Source organism: Lytechinus variegatus, chromosome 2 (assembly GCF_018143015.1).
Source record: "Lytechinus variegatus isolate NC3 chromosome 2, Lvar_3.0, whole genome shotgun sequence".
Classification (NCBI taxonomy): Eukaryota; Metazoa; Echinodermata; class Echinoidea; order Temnopleuroida; family Toxopneustidae; genus Lytechinus; species Lytechinus variegatus.
The window spans coordinates 75,775,462-75,793,636 of record NC_054741.1 but is presented as its reverse complement, the minus strand read 5'-3'; the positions used below and the strand labels follow the sequence as shown (position 1 = coordinate 75,793,636).

Sequence of the window (18,175 nt, the reverse complement as noted above, 5' to 3'; positions counted from 1 at the left end):
CCTTCGAGGGCCATAAAATATGTTGTGCTTGACAAATTTTTCCCAACATGAATTGGCATTGATTGGGAGTCCAAACCTTTTTTGGGGGTGGGGGGCAGGGGCTTGTTTCTTTATTTTGTACAAAAATCCCCCCCCCTGGAAAATCCTGTGTCTGCCCTAATTAGATTGATGTAACCCTTGGCTAGCAGAGATGCCAAGTTCAAAGACCCAGCTGTGCATGAGATTTTCTGTGACTCTGCATGAGATCATAGGCATTTGTGGGGATCGGCTGTGACACTTGTAGGAGAGATATGAGTGGAATGGAGCAAGAGTCTAGTGGGAGTATTGTGCATTTTGTGTGAGGCTTAGCATGTGAGGGCTAGAAGCTTGGTTGAAGTGATTTTTGAGCATTTTTTTATTTAATTCCAGTACACCGTCAAAACTCATATTGTACAATATCACATCATGGGCTAAATAATTTGTTCTAATATTGATTTGGTCCAATTGCCAATACTCCAGGGCCCTGTCTCACAAAGAGTTACAATTGATCTGATCAATCACAGCTATTGACGGCCAGCGACGTCAACATCTATTATGCATGTTTGCATGATCAAAATATTTTCTATGATGCATTTTCATGCATTCATCGCTTTCTTGAAAATTCACCTTGCTTCTCTTTATTTACAAAAAACATTGAGCAAATTTCCTATAGAAAAAATTATGACACTATGGATTTCCATAGAGCTATGATTGATGTATCAATCGTAATTCTTTGTAAGACGGGCTCTGGTATTCTCTTTGGCTATTTAATATATCTCTTATCTCTCCATCATCCCCATATTTATCTATCCATCCCTCGGTCCGTCCGTCTGATCTCTCTCTCTATCTCATTCTTTCTCCCTCTCCTGCTTTGTCTTCATTCCACTTTGCCTACTTTGTTTTTTGCATTATTTTTAATCAAAATGTGTTTATCCAATTATATATGCTAAGGGGTGTTACTTATAATAACAAGTAGGTTACATACAAAATGGGTAAGCCTAGATATGGGAATAAGACAATTTATGGTAAATAGGCTCAGTGGCTATCATGGACTTATTCCATGGTGGCTAAAACAATGGTAGAAAAACTGGTTGTAGATAAACTGACATCAAGTGTAAAATATACAAAGTGGCAATTCATCATATCTCTATGTAGGTTCATCAATATTATTTAATATTATATGAATTGATGATAGATGTCAATGTATCAAGGAGGTCACTTTCCATTCGAAATGGCAATGTCTGTTTCCACTATATTTTTGCCATTCCTATACCATATAGTCAATGTTTGTTTGAACTGATTAAAATGCTAAGTTACTGGTCGCAACTCTGTTATTATTGAAACTCTGCTATAACCTCAACCAAAAGAAAAAATATATTCATGGACTTGAAACAACATACTGTTACATAAACAGAATGAACACAATAGACTATGCTGTTCAGGATTTTCAATGCTTTTATTCTAACATTGTCCTAATAAAAATGACATCCAATGATCTGCACAAGATTTTGTTATACCCATACTAATACTTCGAGCAGGAAATTAAAAAGGACAATTATTGCATGTATAATTGATCCAACAGGTGCATTGCGGTATATTGAATCACATATAATTGACAAGATTGGTTTATTCATTGGCAAGAAACACACTTTGATCATAATACATAGTGCATAATATATTGGAAAACAAATATTAAAGATATGATTAAACACAAATCAAAGCCTTTTTTTTCATTTTTGGTAATTTTCACAAGAACCATTGGCTGGAAGCACTGTGGGTTAAGCTAGTGGATGGAATGCAAACTACATGTATTCTTGTGCAACTTTCAACTATAATACTAGTTGTATCGACTTCAATCTCTAAACCACTAATTTTGAACCCTATTGCTTTCTCAAATACTAGTATTTGAGCTTCATGGCCAAAAAAATGAACTATGCTAACTATGAATGTCAGATGACTGAAAAGAGTATAACTACGCTGCTAAAAAATAAGTCTTACACTAATTTTGAACCCTATTGCTTTCTCAAATACTAGTATTTGAGCTTCATGGCCAAATAATGAACTCTGCTAACTATGAATGTCAGATGACTGAAAAGAGTATAACTACGCTGCTAAAAAATAAGTCTTACTTTATGCACTTTTGAGGCTAATATGAAATCATCAGCTTTATAATCATCTTACATTTTGGTTATTTTCAAAGCTTTTATATTGGGCTATCATTTTCAAAATGATTATAACATACTTCATGTTATAGGAGCTTTTGTATGGAGAATGAATGCTTCTATCAAGAATTGTAACCCTTTCTTTTTAATCTGGTATTAGTCTGTCCTTTCTGTAAATAATTGTTTTATCACAGGACAGGAAATACTAGGGTAGACATACTGAAAAAAGTATCATGTGACCAATCCTCTAATGTCATGCTGTTGTTTTCAACACAATGATTCACTATGAAAACAGTCGTAAGGATTACAGGACACCAGAGTTGACACATGACACATGCACAGATAGTTCAATCACCAATTTTAAGAATAGAACATTAGAAGAATCAATCATGCAAAACAAAAGCTCCATATACTCTACACATCACAAAAACATTAAAACTGCATCTAAAATACAAAATGCAAAGATTTCACTTGTATAAAAGATTTACAATTACTTTGTACTAAATATTGCAACTACATGTATGTTGGCTATCAAAATGGTATTTCTACACAAATTCTCATTTATGTTTGCTAATTGCAGTTGTTTGGCTAGTATTTGGCAGCACCAACTAATGGGAATGAATTATACATATCATTTCACAAGATACAATCATAAATATTATTAAGACAGTGGAAATGTAGAATATTTTGATCTCCCTGAGAAAATAAATTTCTTACTTTTTCGCATCATTTTACAGAATCATTTAAAATAATAATAAAAAAAGACCTTTGAACTGTCTTTAACACAAAGAGTGCTCAGAATTTTCCTTAACCTATGCAGGTGTATTGTGGTAAACACACAGTGTACCTGTCACATTTAAAATATGCTAAGCTATTATAATTTTGTGTTCATGTATAACCATAAGATAAACAGTTGTTCTAACGATTTCAACATAGGTCCGTACAATACCTTGTACAATGACTACCCAAGAGTCTTTTGCATTTATAAATAAAAAAAAATGTTCTGGATATGAAATATTTTTCTAGAAGAAATCATGTAACTGCTGTGAAATTTTTAGCAAACTAAGCATTGGATATGAATCAAATAACAGGTATTTCCAAAGTAATAATACACTGTACCAGTACCACACATACTTAATTAGGATTTCACAAAGTCCAGTTTATGTATCTGTAACAGATCTACATGTAGATCTAGATGAGGATACAGGTACATTGATCTTGGTTTTACACACTTGTTACTGACTGCAACTACATGTACTTCCAATTATCTTTAAATGCAGATACAGGCTTGCACAAAAAAAAATGAAATCCCTAAAGGTAATTACCTGTAAAGACAGAGCTAGACCCCCTCCATCCCCCCCCCCATCCGGTGGAAAGATGAAAAATACATAATCCATATACCTAAATTTGATTCAATTACAATATGAATCCTAACTTGCAGGTATCTGACTTGACAATTGGGCAGAATTTAATTTAGAACAAAATACAACCTCCGTGTATTAAAACCTCTTTCAAATGCTCATGTATGGATTTCAACAGACACTACATGAATATGCATGTATATATGTTTACCATAAATTATACACACTAAAGAACACAAATTTGATCGAATACATACATACAGAATACGAGGGCAATCTCCCGAAATACCCAAAGTGTGGTACCCCTCCCCCTTATTTTGTCAATTGCATACTCATCACTACTTATTTCAATATGTTGCAAGTTTAACTGATTCATTTATAAGTACATGTACATGAATTTAAGTATATGAACGGATGTATTTAGGTAATGGTCTAGTGGTTAAGACTATCGTCTTCCAATCTGAGGGACATGGGTTCGATTTCAAGCCATGGTGTGTTTTCCTTCGGCAAGAAATCTACCCACATTGTGCTGCACTCAACCCAGGTGAGGTAAATGGGTACCGGCAGGAAATAATTCCTCAGAAAGCTGTGAGCACTGAAATCAGTAGACTAGCTTTAATAGCCAGGGTAATATAGGAGCGCCTTGAGCACCTAACAAGGTGGATGTGTGTGCCATAAAAATCCTATTATTATTACATAAAAACTAATTCTTGCAGAGAAAAACAAAGCAAATGTTGCTAAATCAACTGAATAGAAAACAATTTTCGAATTGTTATCTTAAATACATGTCTCGTACATGAGTTACAGTCTTTAATACAAAAAAGTTTATTGACACTTGACCCAAACGAACAGCCTTCTTCCTGTTTAATTACTGATTATCAACTGATCTCATTATCAACGAGTCAAAGTCCTCACTTTGAAAGGTAATTTTTTAGCCTTAGCATTGACTACAAACAAGGAATACAATACAAAGATGATACTAGTGTGTTTATTTTGCAATCAATGGGTCATCAGATAAACCACAGTATCAAATGTGAAAACTCAAATGAAGATCACTGATTATACTGCTTAAATGCACAAATAGCTGTGCAAATGGGTTTGAATCAGTAAAATCTGTATGATTTTTCTGAGATTTTCTTCAGAAAACTTTCAAAAAATGATAATACATGAACTTCAATTCTGTGCTGGCCCCCAAATCAAGCCTACTTGGAATGTCTTCTCTTTTCATCGATTTACAGCCACTTGGTCTAATTCCTAACCAGTTTCACTTTTTCTTTTGCAACTGAGTCACTGGTCTACTTTTAAAAGTAGAAGATTTTTAATGATTTGCCATAATTGATTAAATTAGTAATCAAAACTAAAGCAAACTAATTTCTTTTAACAACCTGTGTCTCATAAACCACTATTAAAACAAGCTGTAAGATTGTCTAATGTTTAATGCTGTTTTTTTTAATAGTTATAATCCCTGCTCGATTATGCATTTTCCATCGCATGAGTGTGACAAATATGAACCCAAGTTTATTTTCTTCTATAGATTATCCCATTATCAATTTTCATCAACTACTATTTCATGGTTATGTTTGAATTAGTAATCAATTGCATCAGTGGCATACTTCAAAATAGGTCAGATTTATCAAGAAAGGTCTGCTAAATTTAGCAAACATGATAATAAGCCGACTCAAGTACAATGTCAAGGACATTTGATATAAATTGCTAACAGACTATCAGTGAATATTACTTTGAACTCAAACAATATAACATAAACTCATCTCCTTATTTAGTGCTTTGATCATGATTGTCATTTAAAGATTTCAGAATATCAATTAAAAATCAAGTCTACCTGATAAAAACGCACAGTATACTAACTCCGTTAATAACTCAGAAAGTTTTACACAAAATTACAAAAATGGCCAGGTTAGACAATATTTCAATAAATGTTAATCATCTTCAATTTTCTTAGATGTCAGTTGCAATGTAAATAGCAAAAAAATTAACAAGTAAAAATTTCAAAAGAGTGATCTCCATTTAGGTCCTCACAAAACATAATATACATGTGCATATAAAGTCACAACTTTTCACATTTGAAGTAATGTACATCTAATCTGGCAGGAATTTAAAAAAAATCAGAATTGGCAAGAATGAATTATCTCCATGTAGTATTCCTGATTTCAATTATTTGTTTTATGAAGCATTTGAAGAGGCAATTAAATTGCTACTGTAGAAGACCAAAAGGCAGCCATTGTCCAAGCTAGGGCAGACATAGTCCTCAGGAGATATGGTGTAAAGGAATGTATGTCACCATTCTTCACTGATTTTTACATTCTCTTGTAGAGACGAATACATTCAATGTTTCCCAAAATGCATGTCTGTGAATTGATCAATGATAAAAAATAATCAACATTTAGTATATCAATAATTTAGGCCTTACATGTATAGCCACTGTTCTATGGGAGATATACTTCTACATGTATGTAATAGAACGAATGGGGAAATTCAAATTGGCACAAAAATTGCCAGGGTGAATGAGTGGGATATAAGGCGGTGCTGCACCAGCCCGAGTTTGCTCTTATCTCGAGACTTGGCCCTCTTAGTGATTAATCTCGATATTCTGTGCCTGTATTTATGTTGAAATCTTGGGAGAATAAATATGGCCTGTTTCACGGTTAGGCACAATTTTTCACTTTTTTTGGTTTTGGTCCACTGCACAAAATAGCAGCAGTTAGATGAAATGTTTTGGTATGCGCATGACAGACCCATAGGGGTACCTCCCATAGCATATAATGGAAGTCCAACTCAAAAGTGTCTGTGCGCAGTACAAGATGTGTCTCATTTGGACCTAGCTGATGTCAACCTGGCAAAATGCCTTTCTTCTTAACTTTGCCATCCCTTAACTAATCTAGATATTGTCAAAATAAATAGTATTTCTTATTATTGATGGTGGAAAGAAATCATGTGACTTTGAAAAAAATCTTATTATTCTTTAGTAAATTTTTTTCAAAGCCAAATTCGTCATGCGGATGTGTTGTCTGTTTACATTTTTTGAAATATTTTGGATAAGTTAACTTGTCATTGTGGACAAAAGAGATGTTTGTATTTGAAAATGATCATTTTTACACATTATCCCATAAAAATTGGTAAGTTATTCTTTGTGCTTTTCTTTATACTTACAATCTTCTTTTCATAATAAGCATATAACATGAAAATTCCATCGTTTCCATCAAAGCAAGTTTTTATACCAATACCATTTATGTCAATGCTTTTTATACATAAATTATGATACGACTCTAGTCATTACTAATGTCTCTCCTTTGATTTAATTGGAACATATACATTGACAATTTATGTGTGGATGTGACATTTTTTTATGTGAACGGACAGGTTATCTATTACCAAATATGTCAGCTTTGTTAGGCCTTTAATACCCTAAAAAACAATACTTGGTACTGTGTAACATGGTATAAATTCATTGATATGGTGAAATTAGATGACGTTTTAAATATAAAGTTGAGATAATTGACATCTTTAATTTTTGGTCTGTCCGTTCACATCTGAATTGTCGCATCAACACATAATGATGTTGAACATTTTTGTTATTAGAATTCTGAGGGTAAGCTTTAAAGTCATGAGACTACCGTATCCGAGTAATGGAAATGCTGACAGGAATATTTAATGAGGAAAACTGGTCAAAATGGAATATACGAAAAGTGGAGCGCAACTGTGAAACGGGCAATATATTATTATATTGAATTTGATGAAGAAATAAAATCAGCCACAAAAACATAAAATTTGTTATATAGATTTAAGAAGAAATGGCAATGTCCTCAGAATCAGGAACCAGATGCTATATTTGTAGAAGAAATGTAAAAGACAGAACTGACATAATGTCTTGATATTAACTCCTTTTAGCAGGCTTCCTGTATGTGTGTCAACCTTATTTCCTTTGAGGAAGGAGATCAATGTTCACAATTCACATTTAATCTCAAAGTCAAATGAACTTTTGAACTTCCTTTTAGGTTATAACAGATCAAAAAGTTGGCAAGTTCACAAATGACACTTGGCATAAGTTGGCATCTTTATGAGTACAGTACACTTTAATGATCCACTTTACAAATTGTTGTATTATAAATGAGGGTAGGCACAGTTGAATCAAATACCGAAAATTTACTTCGCATTGCAAGTAAACATTTTTTTGCATTAACAGCTGTTCCCTTATATACGTATAAAGCAAATTTCAGATACTAATAAAGATGAAATGTTGCAAAATTCTTATTTGATGTTTATCATATGCAATGAAATTACTGGGGTAAAATTGGGGGTTCAGGATGGGTGATACAAATGTGATGCAATAAGCACTTTAAAATTCCAATGATGTGAAGTTATTGCAATGGTGGCAATTTCATATTGTCTGAAAATTATCTAGTTCCTGAAGAGAATCTTTCCAGGCCAATTCTTCATTTCATCTTCTATAGACAAAACAATGAGGAATGCAGAAAAGTTGCTTAGAAAAAATGCATAATGCCCTGAAAGCAAGATTCCTGCATAATGACACAGCAGGTCAGGCCACTTACCACTTTTAGATCTTTGTTTGCATCTAGCTCCCTGATATAAGTACAATCCTTGCCATCTCCTTCTGCTCCAATGGTAGATTCTTTCTGTATCAGCTTGCCATCATCCAACGTCACTGTTGACTGAGTAATATAATGCAACACAAATCAGGAAAAAAATAATTGCCTTCCTATGTTCAAAGGTTAAATGTCTTGCCAGGCTGCTTAAATCATGTTCTAAAAAATTACAAAAATTGGAAAGCCAATGCAATGAACAATCTTTTGGTATTCACTATTTACATGGTTGGCCATCATATTCACTCAGCATGCAATATTAAGTCAAGAAAAAACAAATTGTACCAGGCTACCAGCTCTCTTTAGTTTCATTTGTTAAACTTTATTCTCCTCAACTTGTTGCCAACTGCAACCAGATGGCACCTGTAAAAAGGTCTATGGGAATTAATGGGTTTATACGAAATTTAATTTTAGGTATGCCACATTCTATTCCTTCCACCTACAAAAGGGAAGGGAAAACTTGTACAGAGATTTTGTATTTCCTTATTGCAATCCTTCCTTTTCAAACTAACTTAAATATCTTAATTTTGCATTTTACAAGTTTGGATCACCCTACCCCTGCAGCAAGTTCTGTTCACCCTGTTCAAATTAGAAGGTAAATATTGTGTGATAATACACACCTTGACCTTTCTTCCATCTGGGGTGGTGGTTTCAAACTCCTTGCCAACGTCAAATTCAAGCTTTGTGGTCTTGAATGTTGATACAGATGTCAAGCTGTAATGATCATCCTTGTTCTCAATAGTCAGTTCTGGCGTCACTTTGTTGCCAATCTTTCGCAGAAAATAATTCACTCCTGCAAGTATGAAGAAAAATATCGAGGCTTTAAGGATATAATGCCTTTACTAAGTACTTTACAGGACCCCAGCAATCCAATGTAGGCTGACTCCTATTCAATATGTGATCCTGCATGTTTTTATTTTGTTTTTCTCTGAATACATTATAGAGGTTTATCAAAATCTATTTGAGTAATCATAATCATGTCCTTACTTTATACTTAAGAGGATTCTAAAACCTACTTCTACTGTTCTGCTCTTTCCACAGCTGTGAACATTGCTGATTCAGCATCTACTGGATAAAGACAAACGGTACAGGAACCCATTTATGTTCACAGATTGCCACCATATCCATAGATGAAGAAACTCAGAAGAGAGAGAGATCAGAAGATCACGTTCGCATATCGAAGCTGTACATTGCCTCAGGAACCCATTTATATTTGAATTACCATTACGACATAGTTAACATTTTTAGTTTTCATGCTACTTCCCCTTGTGACACCTCAGACATACCTCATGCTTTTGGCAAGAGACTCATGATTTAGTTACTCAAGCTTATCCCTCCAATCTCTTTCTCACGTCTGTATATCATAGCCTATTATGTATTATTTATTTCATGCTCAGGCAGAGCTGGCCACCGTCTTACAAAGAGTTACGATTCATCCAATCAATCTTATTAAACTCTATGGAAATCCATCAATGTCATAATTTTTTCTACAGGCTATGTGCAAAACGTTGGTTGTAAAGAAAGGAGAACACACCAATTTGGCAAGAAGTCAATTGATTTATGGATATACATTCATATCTAGAAATACTTTTGAACACACATGTATTTTATATGTTGACGTTGCTGGCCGACCATAGTTGTGATCGATCGGATCAATCTTAACTCTTTGTAAGACAGGGCCCAGGTCTTTAAAATTGGTATGCCCGTCACTTGTAATTCATCAATGAGCTGATTTTATAAGGTGCTTACAGTATTTCTCAATTTGTCCTATGCCTTAATAAAACCGGGCCGGTTTTCAAAGTGGGGGGGGGGCTGACCATGCAAAAAAACACCATCATATGGTCATTTTTACGTTTCTGCACACTGTTTTGGAAAAAATGTTAAGTGTATATAATATCACGGTTCCTCTGCCTTTTGTTTGTTTTAAAGGAGAATGAAACCATTGGAACAAGATAGCTTGCGTGAAAACAGAAAAATCAAAGAAACAGATCAACAAAAGTTTGAAAAAAATCGGACAAATAATGAGAAAGTTATGAGCATTTGAATATTGCGATCACTAATGCTATGGAAATAGCAAATTGGCAATGCAACAAAGATGTGTGACGTCACTTAGGAACAACTCTCCCCATTACTTTAGTATATATTTAACTTGAATTGCCTCTTTTATCACATCTATCCATAGATCATGTGTTCTTTCTCCATGAGGGCATGTAATACATATTTTTTTAAGAATACATCATGGATAAAGAGTTTGTATCATCATAAGAAAAAACAAAAAGAGACATTTTGAGGGTATTTTATAGTCCACCAAATGGAAAGTTGTTCATCAGTGACATCACACATCCTTGTCGCATTGCCAATGGGAGAATCTCCATAGCATTAGTGATTGCAATATTCAAATGCTCATAACTTTCTCATTATTTGTCTGATTTTTCTCAAACTTTCTTTATTCTTATTTTTTTATTTTTCTGTTTCTACACAAGCCTATTTGTTCCAAAGGTTTCATTCCTAAGCTAGGCCTACACCATCTCAAATCGATCACCAACATCATCATCATTGCCATCATATATCATCATCATCATTATCTTTCATCATCACCATCATCATCATCATCACCACTGATCATCATCATTACCATCATCATCACCATCATTATCATCATTATCATCCTCATCATCATCACCATCATCATCATCATCATCACCACCATCGATTATCATCATCACCATCGATTATCATCATCATCCTCCTCATCATCCTAGATGAGCTTGATTTGCTACAAAGGCAGCCCAAAAAATCATACAGACTAGGCCCAGGCCAGGGAATTGTTTGTTAAACAATTCAAATTCCCATCATCATGACTATCATTGTTTTCACTAACCCATTCATAACAAAAATGGCCGATCGAGAAGGGGTAGGCGCTAGACTTCATCCATATAATCGTGGTAAGTGCATAATTTCTGTTTTCACAATTCATTTGGAGAAATATTTAGACCATAAATCACGCTAGTCTCGTGAGTATGGTCAAATGCATGGTAAGCCCCTGGGCTCCCTGGTTTAGTTTTTCATGAATGCATCTACATATGATATAGGGCCTAGGTCATGTAGGTCTAAGTTCAACTTCAAAAATCTACCCAACAAATAACCCTGGTCCCAGGGAGGCAGCTCCCTGGGTTACCCAACAAACTGTCAGCATTAAATTTCACCTGCATTCATCACTATCATGACTTGAACAGCCTTGATTTACATTATATTGGCATTATCGTGATATAGGTAACCACCGTTCACTTCATACAGCAGCGCTTTATTCAGTCGCACGCACGGTTCCCTATTTCCACCTCCATTCACTTTGTACACAAATGCGCGTACACAAATCTATGAGTGGTTTCCTAAACCACGATTTGGCCATTATATTTATACATGCACAACATACATTGTGAATACCATCATCATCGACAGCCAACATTCATCGACGCGACCGGGGCGGGGCACGTCGGCACCCGACTCCAAGCCGGGTGCGTGCTTGGGTACCGGGTAGCGTACTCTAACGTACGCGTAGGCAGCGTAGCTACATGTAGCTCTATACTGCACTGGCACTGCAGGGTAGAGACGGTCATTTCATTTTTAAGTTAGAACTCCCGAAATATTATCTGCAAGCTTACCGAGAGCCCCCATGAATTCATCAAAATTTTTGCTTTCAGCGAGTATGTACTTTCCAGCGAATTCCGGTGATGCCATATTTGAGCAGTTAAAATTTATGTTCCCTAGCAGACGATGAATGAGCCCTGAACTTTATAGGCTGAAGATTGATAATTGATAGGATGCCGTCGACCGTCGTAGAGATATGGATGCCGTTCGATGCATGCATCATCCGCACTGAGAGATCAGTGATCATCCGCTAGCATGTTGTACGTGTGTACCCACAAACGTAGAGGGCAGCAACACCACGCAGAGTTATCTATTGATAACTCTCTACATACGTTCGTTGGTGTGTACTAGTACTTGTCAAAGACCTTAAAATATCATGATGGGAAGCGCAGCCTCTTTGAATGCTGGTAGACCTGTTTTGTATACAACTTCGCCAGGCAGGTTGTTCCATATTCGGATTGTCCTTGGGAAGAAGGAGTATTTGCAGGAATCAATTGACGATTTTGGCACAGCAAATTTCAGTGTTTGGTCCTTTCTTGCAAGATATGTTGCCGGAGTGACTATAATATAGCTGGCATAGGCATTTTGACCAGTCTGTAGTGAATCTTGAAAAGAAGAGAGCATTGGTCTAGGAGTCGCCGATGATGTAGTGTGTCCCATCCGAGAGCAGACAACAGATTTGAGGATGACGTAGACCACCTATAGTCATGGGCAACAAACCGAGCTGCTGTCCTTTGCACTTGCTCAAGGTTTGATGGCAGTCAAGGTGTAGGGATTCCATGCTTCTGAGGCGTATTCAAGCTGGGGTCGAACCAGAGCTGTGTAAGCTCTCGACTTCACTTCTCTTGAGCATGGCGAAAGAGCTCAGCAGATAAGTCCTTGGGTCTTGCTGGCTTTTTGCCTGATATTTTGGCAATGTGTATTCCAACAAAGATCTGGTGTTACAGTAACTCCCAGGTACTTATACTCCGAGACTCTTGGGACAATATCATCCTGGATGTGATATTGGTAGATCCTTGGACTCAATTCCGAGTAAAAGACATCACACCACATTTTTTTACGTTAAAGTGCATGAGCCAAGTTGATGACCATGAAGTTAAACTATGAAGGTCCTTTTGCAAAGCATTACAGTCTGATGAAATTTCACGAAAGATTACACAATCATCAGCAAAGAGACGTATGGATGATGAAATGTCATCTTTGATGTCATGGATATAGAGTAGGAAGAGAGTAGGACCGATAACTGAACCCTGCAGTACTCCTAATGAGACCTCCTTCCATGATGATTGACTCCCATCAACAACGGCTGACTGTGACCTTCCAATAAAAAAAGCAAGGATCCAGTTGAGAGAATCCCCAGAGATGCCATAATATTGTAGTTTGATGGAAAGACGTTCGTGCGGTACTCTGTCGAAGGCTTTCTGGAAATCCAAAAAACAGCATCAGACTGACTACGATTTTGAAGCGTTTGAGACCACTCATAGACCACCGAGGTAAGTTGTGTTACAGTTGATAACCCTTGTCGAAAACCGTGTTGTGCATCGGCAAGAATGTTATTTACTGCGATGTGCTTTGAGATGTGGCTCAGAACGATATGTTCCATGATTTTGCAAGAGATCAAGGAAATTGGCCAGTAGTTGGATGGGTCACTTTTGTCCCCCGACATATGGATCGATGTTACAAAAGCTTGTCTCCATTGGGATGGAACCACATGCACCATTATCATAACTTTGCTGAAAGAGATGGCTAATGGTGGTGCAATTTCATGAGCCACAAGCTTGCATGAGCAGTCTTGATGGAATCTCATCAGGCCCACTTGCCTTTGAAGGGTTTAGTTGTAAGAGTTGCTTTTCAACACCAGATATATGAATATACAGCTGTCCCATGGCTGGATATGGAGAGGGACCTTTCTGAGGCATTGAGTGGACACCTTCTTGGATAAAAACAAATGTGAAGAACTCATTCAAGCTTCAAGTTCAGATTTGTCACTTGACGTAGCACACAACTTCGAAGCCCATCAAAGTGAGGGTATTCAAATGTTCTCTGTTCGGCAAGACTTGACATATGACCAGAATCTTTTAGGGTTTACTGTAAGACTAGCTCAAATGATTTCGTTTACATAGTCAGAATGTGCATGGATCTTTGTTGCGGAAATGTCTAAATGTTTCCCAACCAGCATCAGTGGAGTGCCGACGAGCTTTCTTGAATAGCCGGTCTCTCTTGCGCATCTGGTGTTTGTTGGTATATAGGTGTTATCCAAGGTGGGTGTCTTCTGCCTTTGGTCATCTAAGGCACGAGTTGAGACAGACAGTTGTTGAGAAAAGTACTTATCATGCTCCAATTAATTTTCTTCAACACTTCGTTTCTCTGGACTACTGTCAACAAAACCTTTAGAGAAGTCTTCCGCAGCCTTTTTTAGGCATTCGGAATCTGCCTTTTGAAACTGATAGACTTTCCTTGGTGGTTTGACTTGAATCTTTGCACTTTGCAAGGATGTTGTGGTCTAATATACCTGGGTGTACATGCACATCCTTAACAAGTGCTGGATTTGTAGTAATAATGAGATCAAGTACGTTGCCTGAGGCAGGCCTTGTGATGCCCCTACCAGTCTGAAGCAACGAGAACTGCAGGAGGATGTCCAGTAATCGCTGATGAGATGCTGCACTTGCAGGATCAGTGGTCGACTGAGATTCCCAATCAATATTTGGATGATTAAAGTCTCCAGCAATTATAATATTGGGAAGCCGCCTATGATGTTTAGACATCAACTTCGACAGTGAATTATGAAGATCCGCTAGACTTAATTTGTAGACCGGTTACTTGGAGGACAGTAATAGCTGCACAGGAAGAGGGATTTGCTGTTTTCAAGTTTAATGTTGCATCACTGTAGTTCACAGTCCACATCAAAATCAGGACATGCACTAACGGTCAGTGTGCTGTCAATGGCAAAGAATACTCCACCACCATGTTTGTCCCTGTCCTTGCGGAAGAAAAGATAATTGTCTGGGAAAATTGAGTAATTTGATATATCACTGTCAAGCTTAGACTAACATCCAAATTATACATCTGGTTTGTGTTGTGCAATAGTAGCCTTGAAGTTTGCCTGCTTCGTCCTTCTCTTCAGCCCATTGCAATTTATGACCATTGCTTTGATATCCTTTTTTTTATATCGTCGGCGCGAATTGCTAAAAGAGAAATGTGATTGGTTTTCTGTCTACCCCCATGGTTCTGGTGAGCAGGAATGGGTTTTGGTGGAGATGTGAGAAAAGTAGGCTCATGGCTATAATCAGAGTCCGAATCATTTTCCTCACATTGGGAAGAGCTCAATGGGGGAAAGCTATTCGAATGTGAAAAGTCCAGGCCCCTGAAGAGAAATAGTAGAGCCAACATTTGGTACAAATCCAAGAGAAGCTTGTTAATTTATTGACAAGACATTGATATGAGCTTGGTGAAATGCAGTGGCGTAACTACGGGGGGGGGGGGGGGGGGGGGCATGGGGGCAAGAGAAGTAGTAGAGTCAACATTTGGTACAAATCCAAGAGAAGCTTGTTAATTTATTGACAAGACATTGGTATGAGCTTGGTGAAATGCAGTGGCGTAACTACGGGGGGGGGGGCATGGGGGCAAGAGAAGTAGTAGAGCCAACATTTGGTACAAATCCAAGAGAAGCTTGTTAATTTATTGACAAGACATTGGTATGAGCTTGGTGAAATGCAGTGGCGTAACTACGGGGGGATGGGGGCACGTGCCCCCCCCCCATCGGCTGACCCCCCCGGAAAAAAAAAATAAAAACCAGGAAAAAGAGAAAAAAAGAGGGAGAAAGGAAGAGAAATGTAGTGGTGAAAGAAAAAATTATTGTTCATTACAATATGTTATATTACAATATGTCATGTTATATCACAAAAAAAACATTTTTCATCACTTTATGAAACATTATTTGCTCAGGGCCTATGTCTTCATTGTTCGTGGTGCTCGCATAGACTGTTTGACGAGATCTACAACCCTGTTGTACTAAAACCTCCCGTTTCATATCAATATACTGTACGCCAAATATAATTTCCTCGCAATTCGAGTTATTGTTTTATGTAGTAACATTTGCTTCTTTTAATGACCACTTAAAGTGACTGCCCTATTTTAAGGTCTTAATATAAAACATTTTCTGTCCGTGCTAAAGTTCACATTATTGGTGATGTCTGCTCTTCATAAATTCCTTAAATCAGTCCTTAAAATTTCAACTTTTCTGATCTCAATATTAAAAATTTTCAGCTCGCGCTTCGCGCTCGCATTATTTGGTAAGTGAAGTAAGCACGGTCTTAGTGAATCCTGCAAACAAGCCTCTTCAGGTCTGAATTTCCTAAATTTTCAGCTCGCGCTTAGCGCTCGCAGTATTTTATCAGTGAGATGCGTATGACTATGACCACAAAATGTGCTTCATGTGTTTAGATGTAATTCTAACAAAATCAGCAAAGGATGGCATTATAGCATAAGATGACTATGATGAGATATGTATACTCTTAATGGATTCCTAAAATTTAGTCCTTAAAATGTCCCTGTTTGGGGTCAATATATACAAAAATTTCAAACTAAAAAAAAAAATAATAACACGCGTTTTATTTTATTTATTTATTTATTTCACGCATGACTGGCCATCCACCCGGGATTACCTTTGCCATTCTTAGCTATGTGATTAACCCTACCATTTTTGCCTCTGCCATTATTACCTCTGCCATTTTTACCTCTGCCATTTTTACCTTTGCAATTTTTACCTCTGCCATTTTTACCTCTGCCATTTTTACCCCTGCCATTTTTACCTCTGCCATTTTCACCTGGCACCATTTTATCTATAAACATTAATAATGCATGGTTAGTTAAATGTTTCTTTCTAAAACCAATTTGAACCTTCGATTAAATAATATATTTATTTTAGAAAATTGACAGTGCGAGAGTATATTAATTTTTTTCGAGAATTTTGGAAAAAGCTTAAGAGCGAAATGGGACGATAATTTCCAATATCATTTTTTTTTACCTTTCTTATGTATCGGTATAGCCTTTTATATTTTCAATTTTTCTGTTACTACCCCAGTTGTTAAAGATAAGTTGAATAAATAAGTTAGCGGTTGTACTGTTTCATTTATAGTCTTCTTTAAAAGAAAATTCGTAATATTAATATAGCCAAAGCTTGTTTTTAGTTTTCTTTAACAATGATCTTATATAATTTCACGAAAAGTAATGGGAGTGAATATATATATTGACAGTTCGGTTCTTTTAAAAACGATCGAAAATCAACATCGGAATTTGGAATGTCGCGGGCAAGATTTGGGCCAATATTTATGAAATAATCATTAAATGTTTCATCAATCAACATTGGATTTCTTTTTTTCGGAACTGTTGACCATACTTGAAGAAATAGATGGTGATTTTTTTTTTATTTAGAACAGTGTTTATCACCTTCCACGTGCTTGAGATATCATATTTAATTTCTTCGAATCGTCTAGAAAATAATTCTTTTTAGCGGTCCGAAGTAAAGTAATAATGATAACTTTGATCTGATTTAATTTTTTTGTGCCTATAAAAAAGACGATTTTTCGATTTATACAACGAAGAAGAAACATTGTGATCCAGGGAGATCTCGGATTTTTTTTTGTAGTTCCGGAATGAAGACTTCAATGGAATGTTGGTATTATACAAATTAACAAACCTGTTAACAAAAATATTATATGCTTCATGAGGGCCGGAATTTATGTACACCTGGGACGAGTCAGCTTGTGCTGAACATTCTCTAAATTTGTATAAATTGTCTTCAGAGCAGTCTATGATATGGTCGGGGGTTGGTGAAAAAGTCCGGGGAAGTGGCCGGGAAGCATATCACTGATAATAATTCCGGAACTTAAGCACTGATCAACATTTTGTAGAAATGTTATCTATAAGGGTTGAAGATACATCAGATATTCGTGTGGGTTTGTAAATTAAAGGTAAAAACGAAAGCGTTATATCATAAAATTGTTGACATACATTACACGAGTTACATTTTAAGAGGTCTATCTCCAATGATAAAGCATACTTTATTTTTAAGAGTTGTTGTATTATCCGAGTTGTACGCGGTGTTCTATGCCATATTCGCATTGTATAAAGCTCTCATCATGCCAATCCATGAATATGGTATACCAGCCTGGCACCCAATGAAAAAAATCCAAAATACCGCTTGTGCTAGCCAAGTTAGGTTTTGTGATATTATCTGTGTGATTTTGTGTCAAATATTAGGATCGTGAAATAATTGGAACACTTTGAATATATTGGAGGATGAGGATTGTCTGTCGGATGTCTCTACACGCATAAGTGGAGATAGGCTATACCTTTTTCCTTTTTA

At 36.3% G+C, this 18,175-nt stretch overlaps 1 protein-coding gene across 1 annotated transcript; it reads right to left on the bottom strand.

Moving 5' to 3' along the window:
* Positions 1 to 1,455: 1,455 nt before the first annotated feature.
* Positions 1,456 to 12,040, bottom strand: LOC121409048 (fatty acid-binding protein, heart-like). The gene is made up of 4 exons (XM_041600836.1): positions 11,823 to 12,040; positions 8,781 to 8,953; positions 8,110 to 8,229; positions 1,456 to 5,907 (listed from the first exon to the last, which is right to left on the bottom strand). Exons 1-4 carry the CDS (start codon positions 11,896 to 11,898, stop codon positions 5,857 to 5,859), a joined length of 420 nt encoding a protein of 139 aa, XP_041456770.1. The 5' UTR covers positions 11,899 to 12,040; the 3' UTR covers positions 1,456 to 5,856.
* Between the last annotated feature and the right edge of the window lie 6,135 nt (positions 12,041 to 18,175).

What these genes read in the sequence shown, in the direction of transcription:
- LOC121409048 (XM_041600836.1), bottom strand. Translation starts at nt 11,898, where the DNA reads ATGGCATCACCGGAATTCGCTGGAAAGTACATACTCGCTGAAAGCAAA. An exon ending in TGAATTCATGGGGGCTCTCG is followed by an intron (nt 8,954 to 11,822) that starts GTAAGCTTGCAG and finishes TCATACTTGCAG; the next exon opens with GAGTGAATTATTTTCTGCGA. An exon ending in CAGATGGAAGAAAGGTCAAG is followed by an intron (nt 8,230 to 8,780) that starts GTGTGTATTATC and finishes TATATTACTCAG; the next exon opens with TCAACAGTGACGTTGGATGA.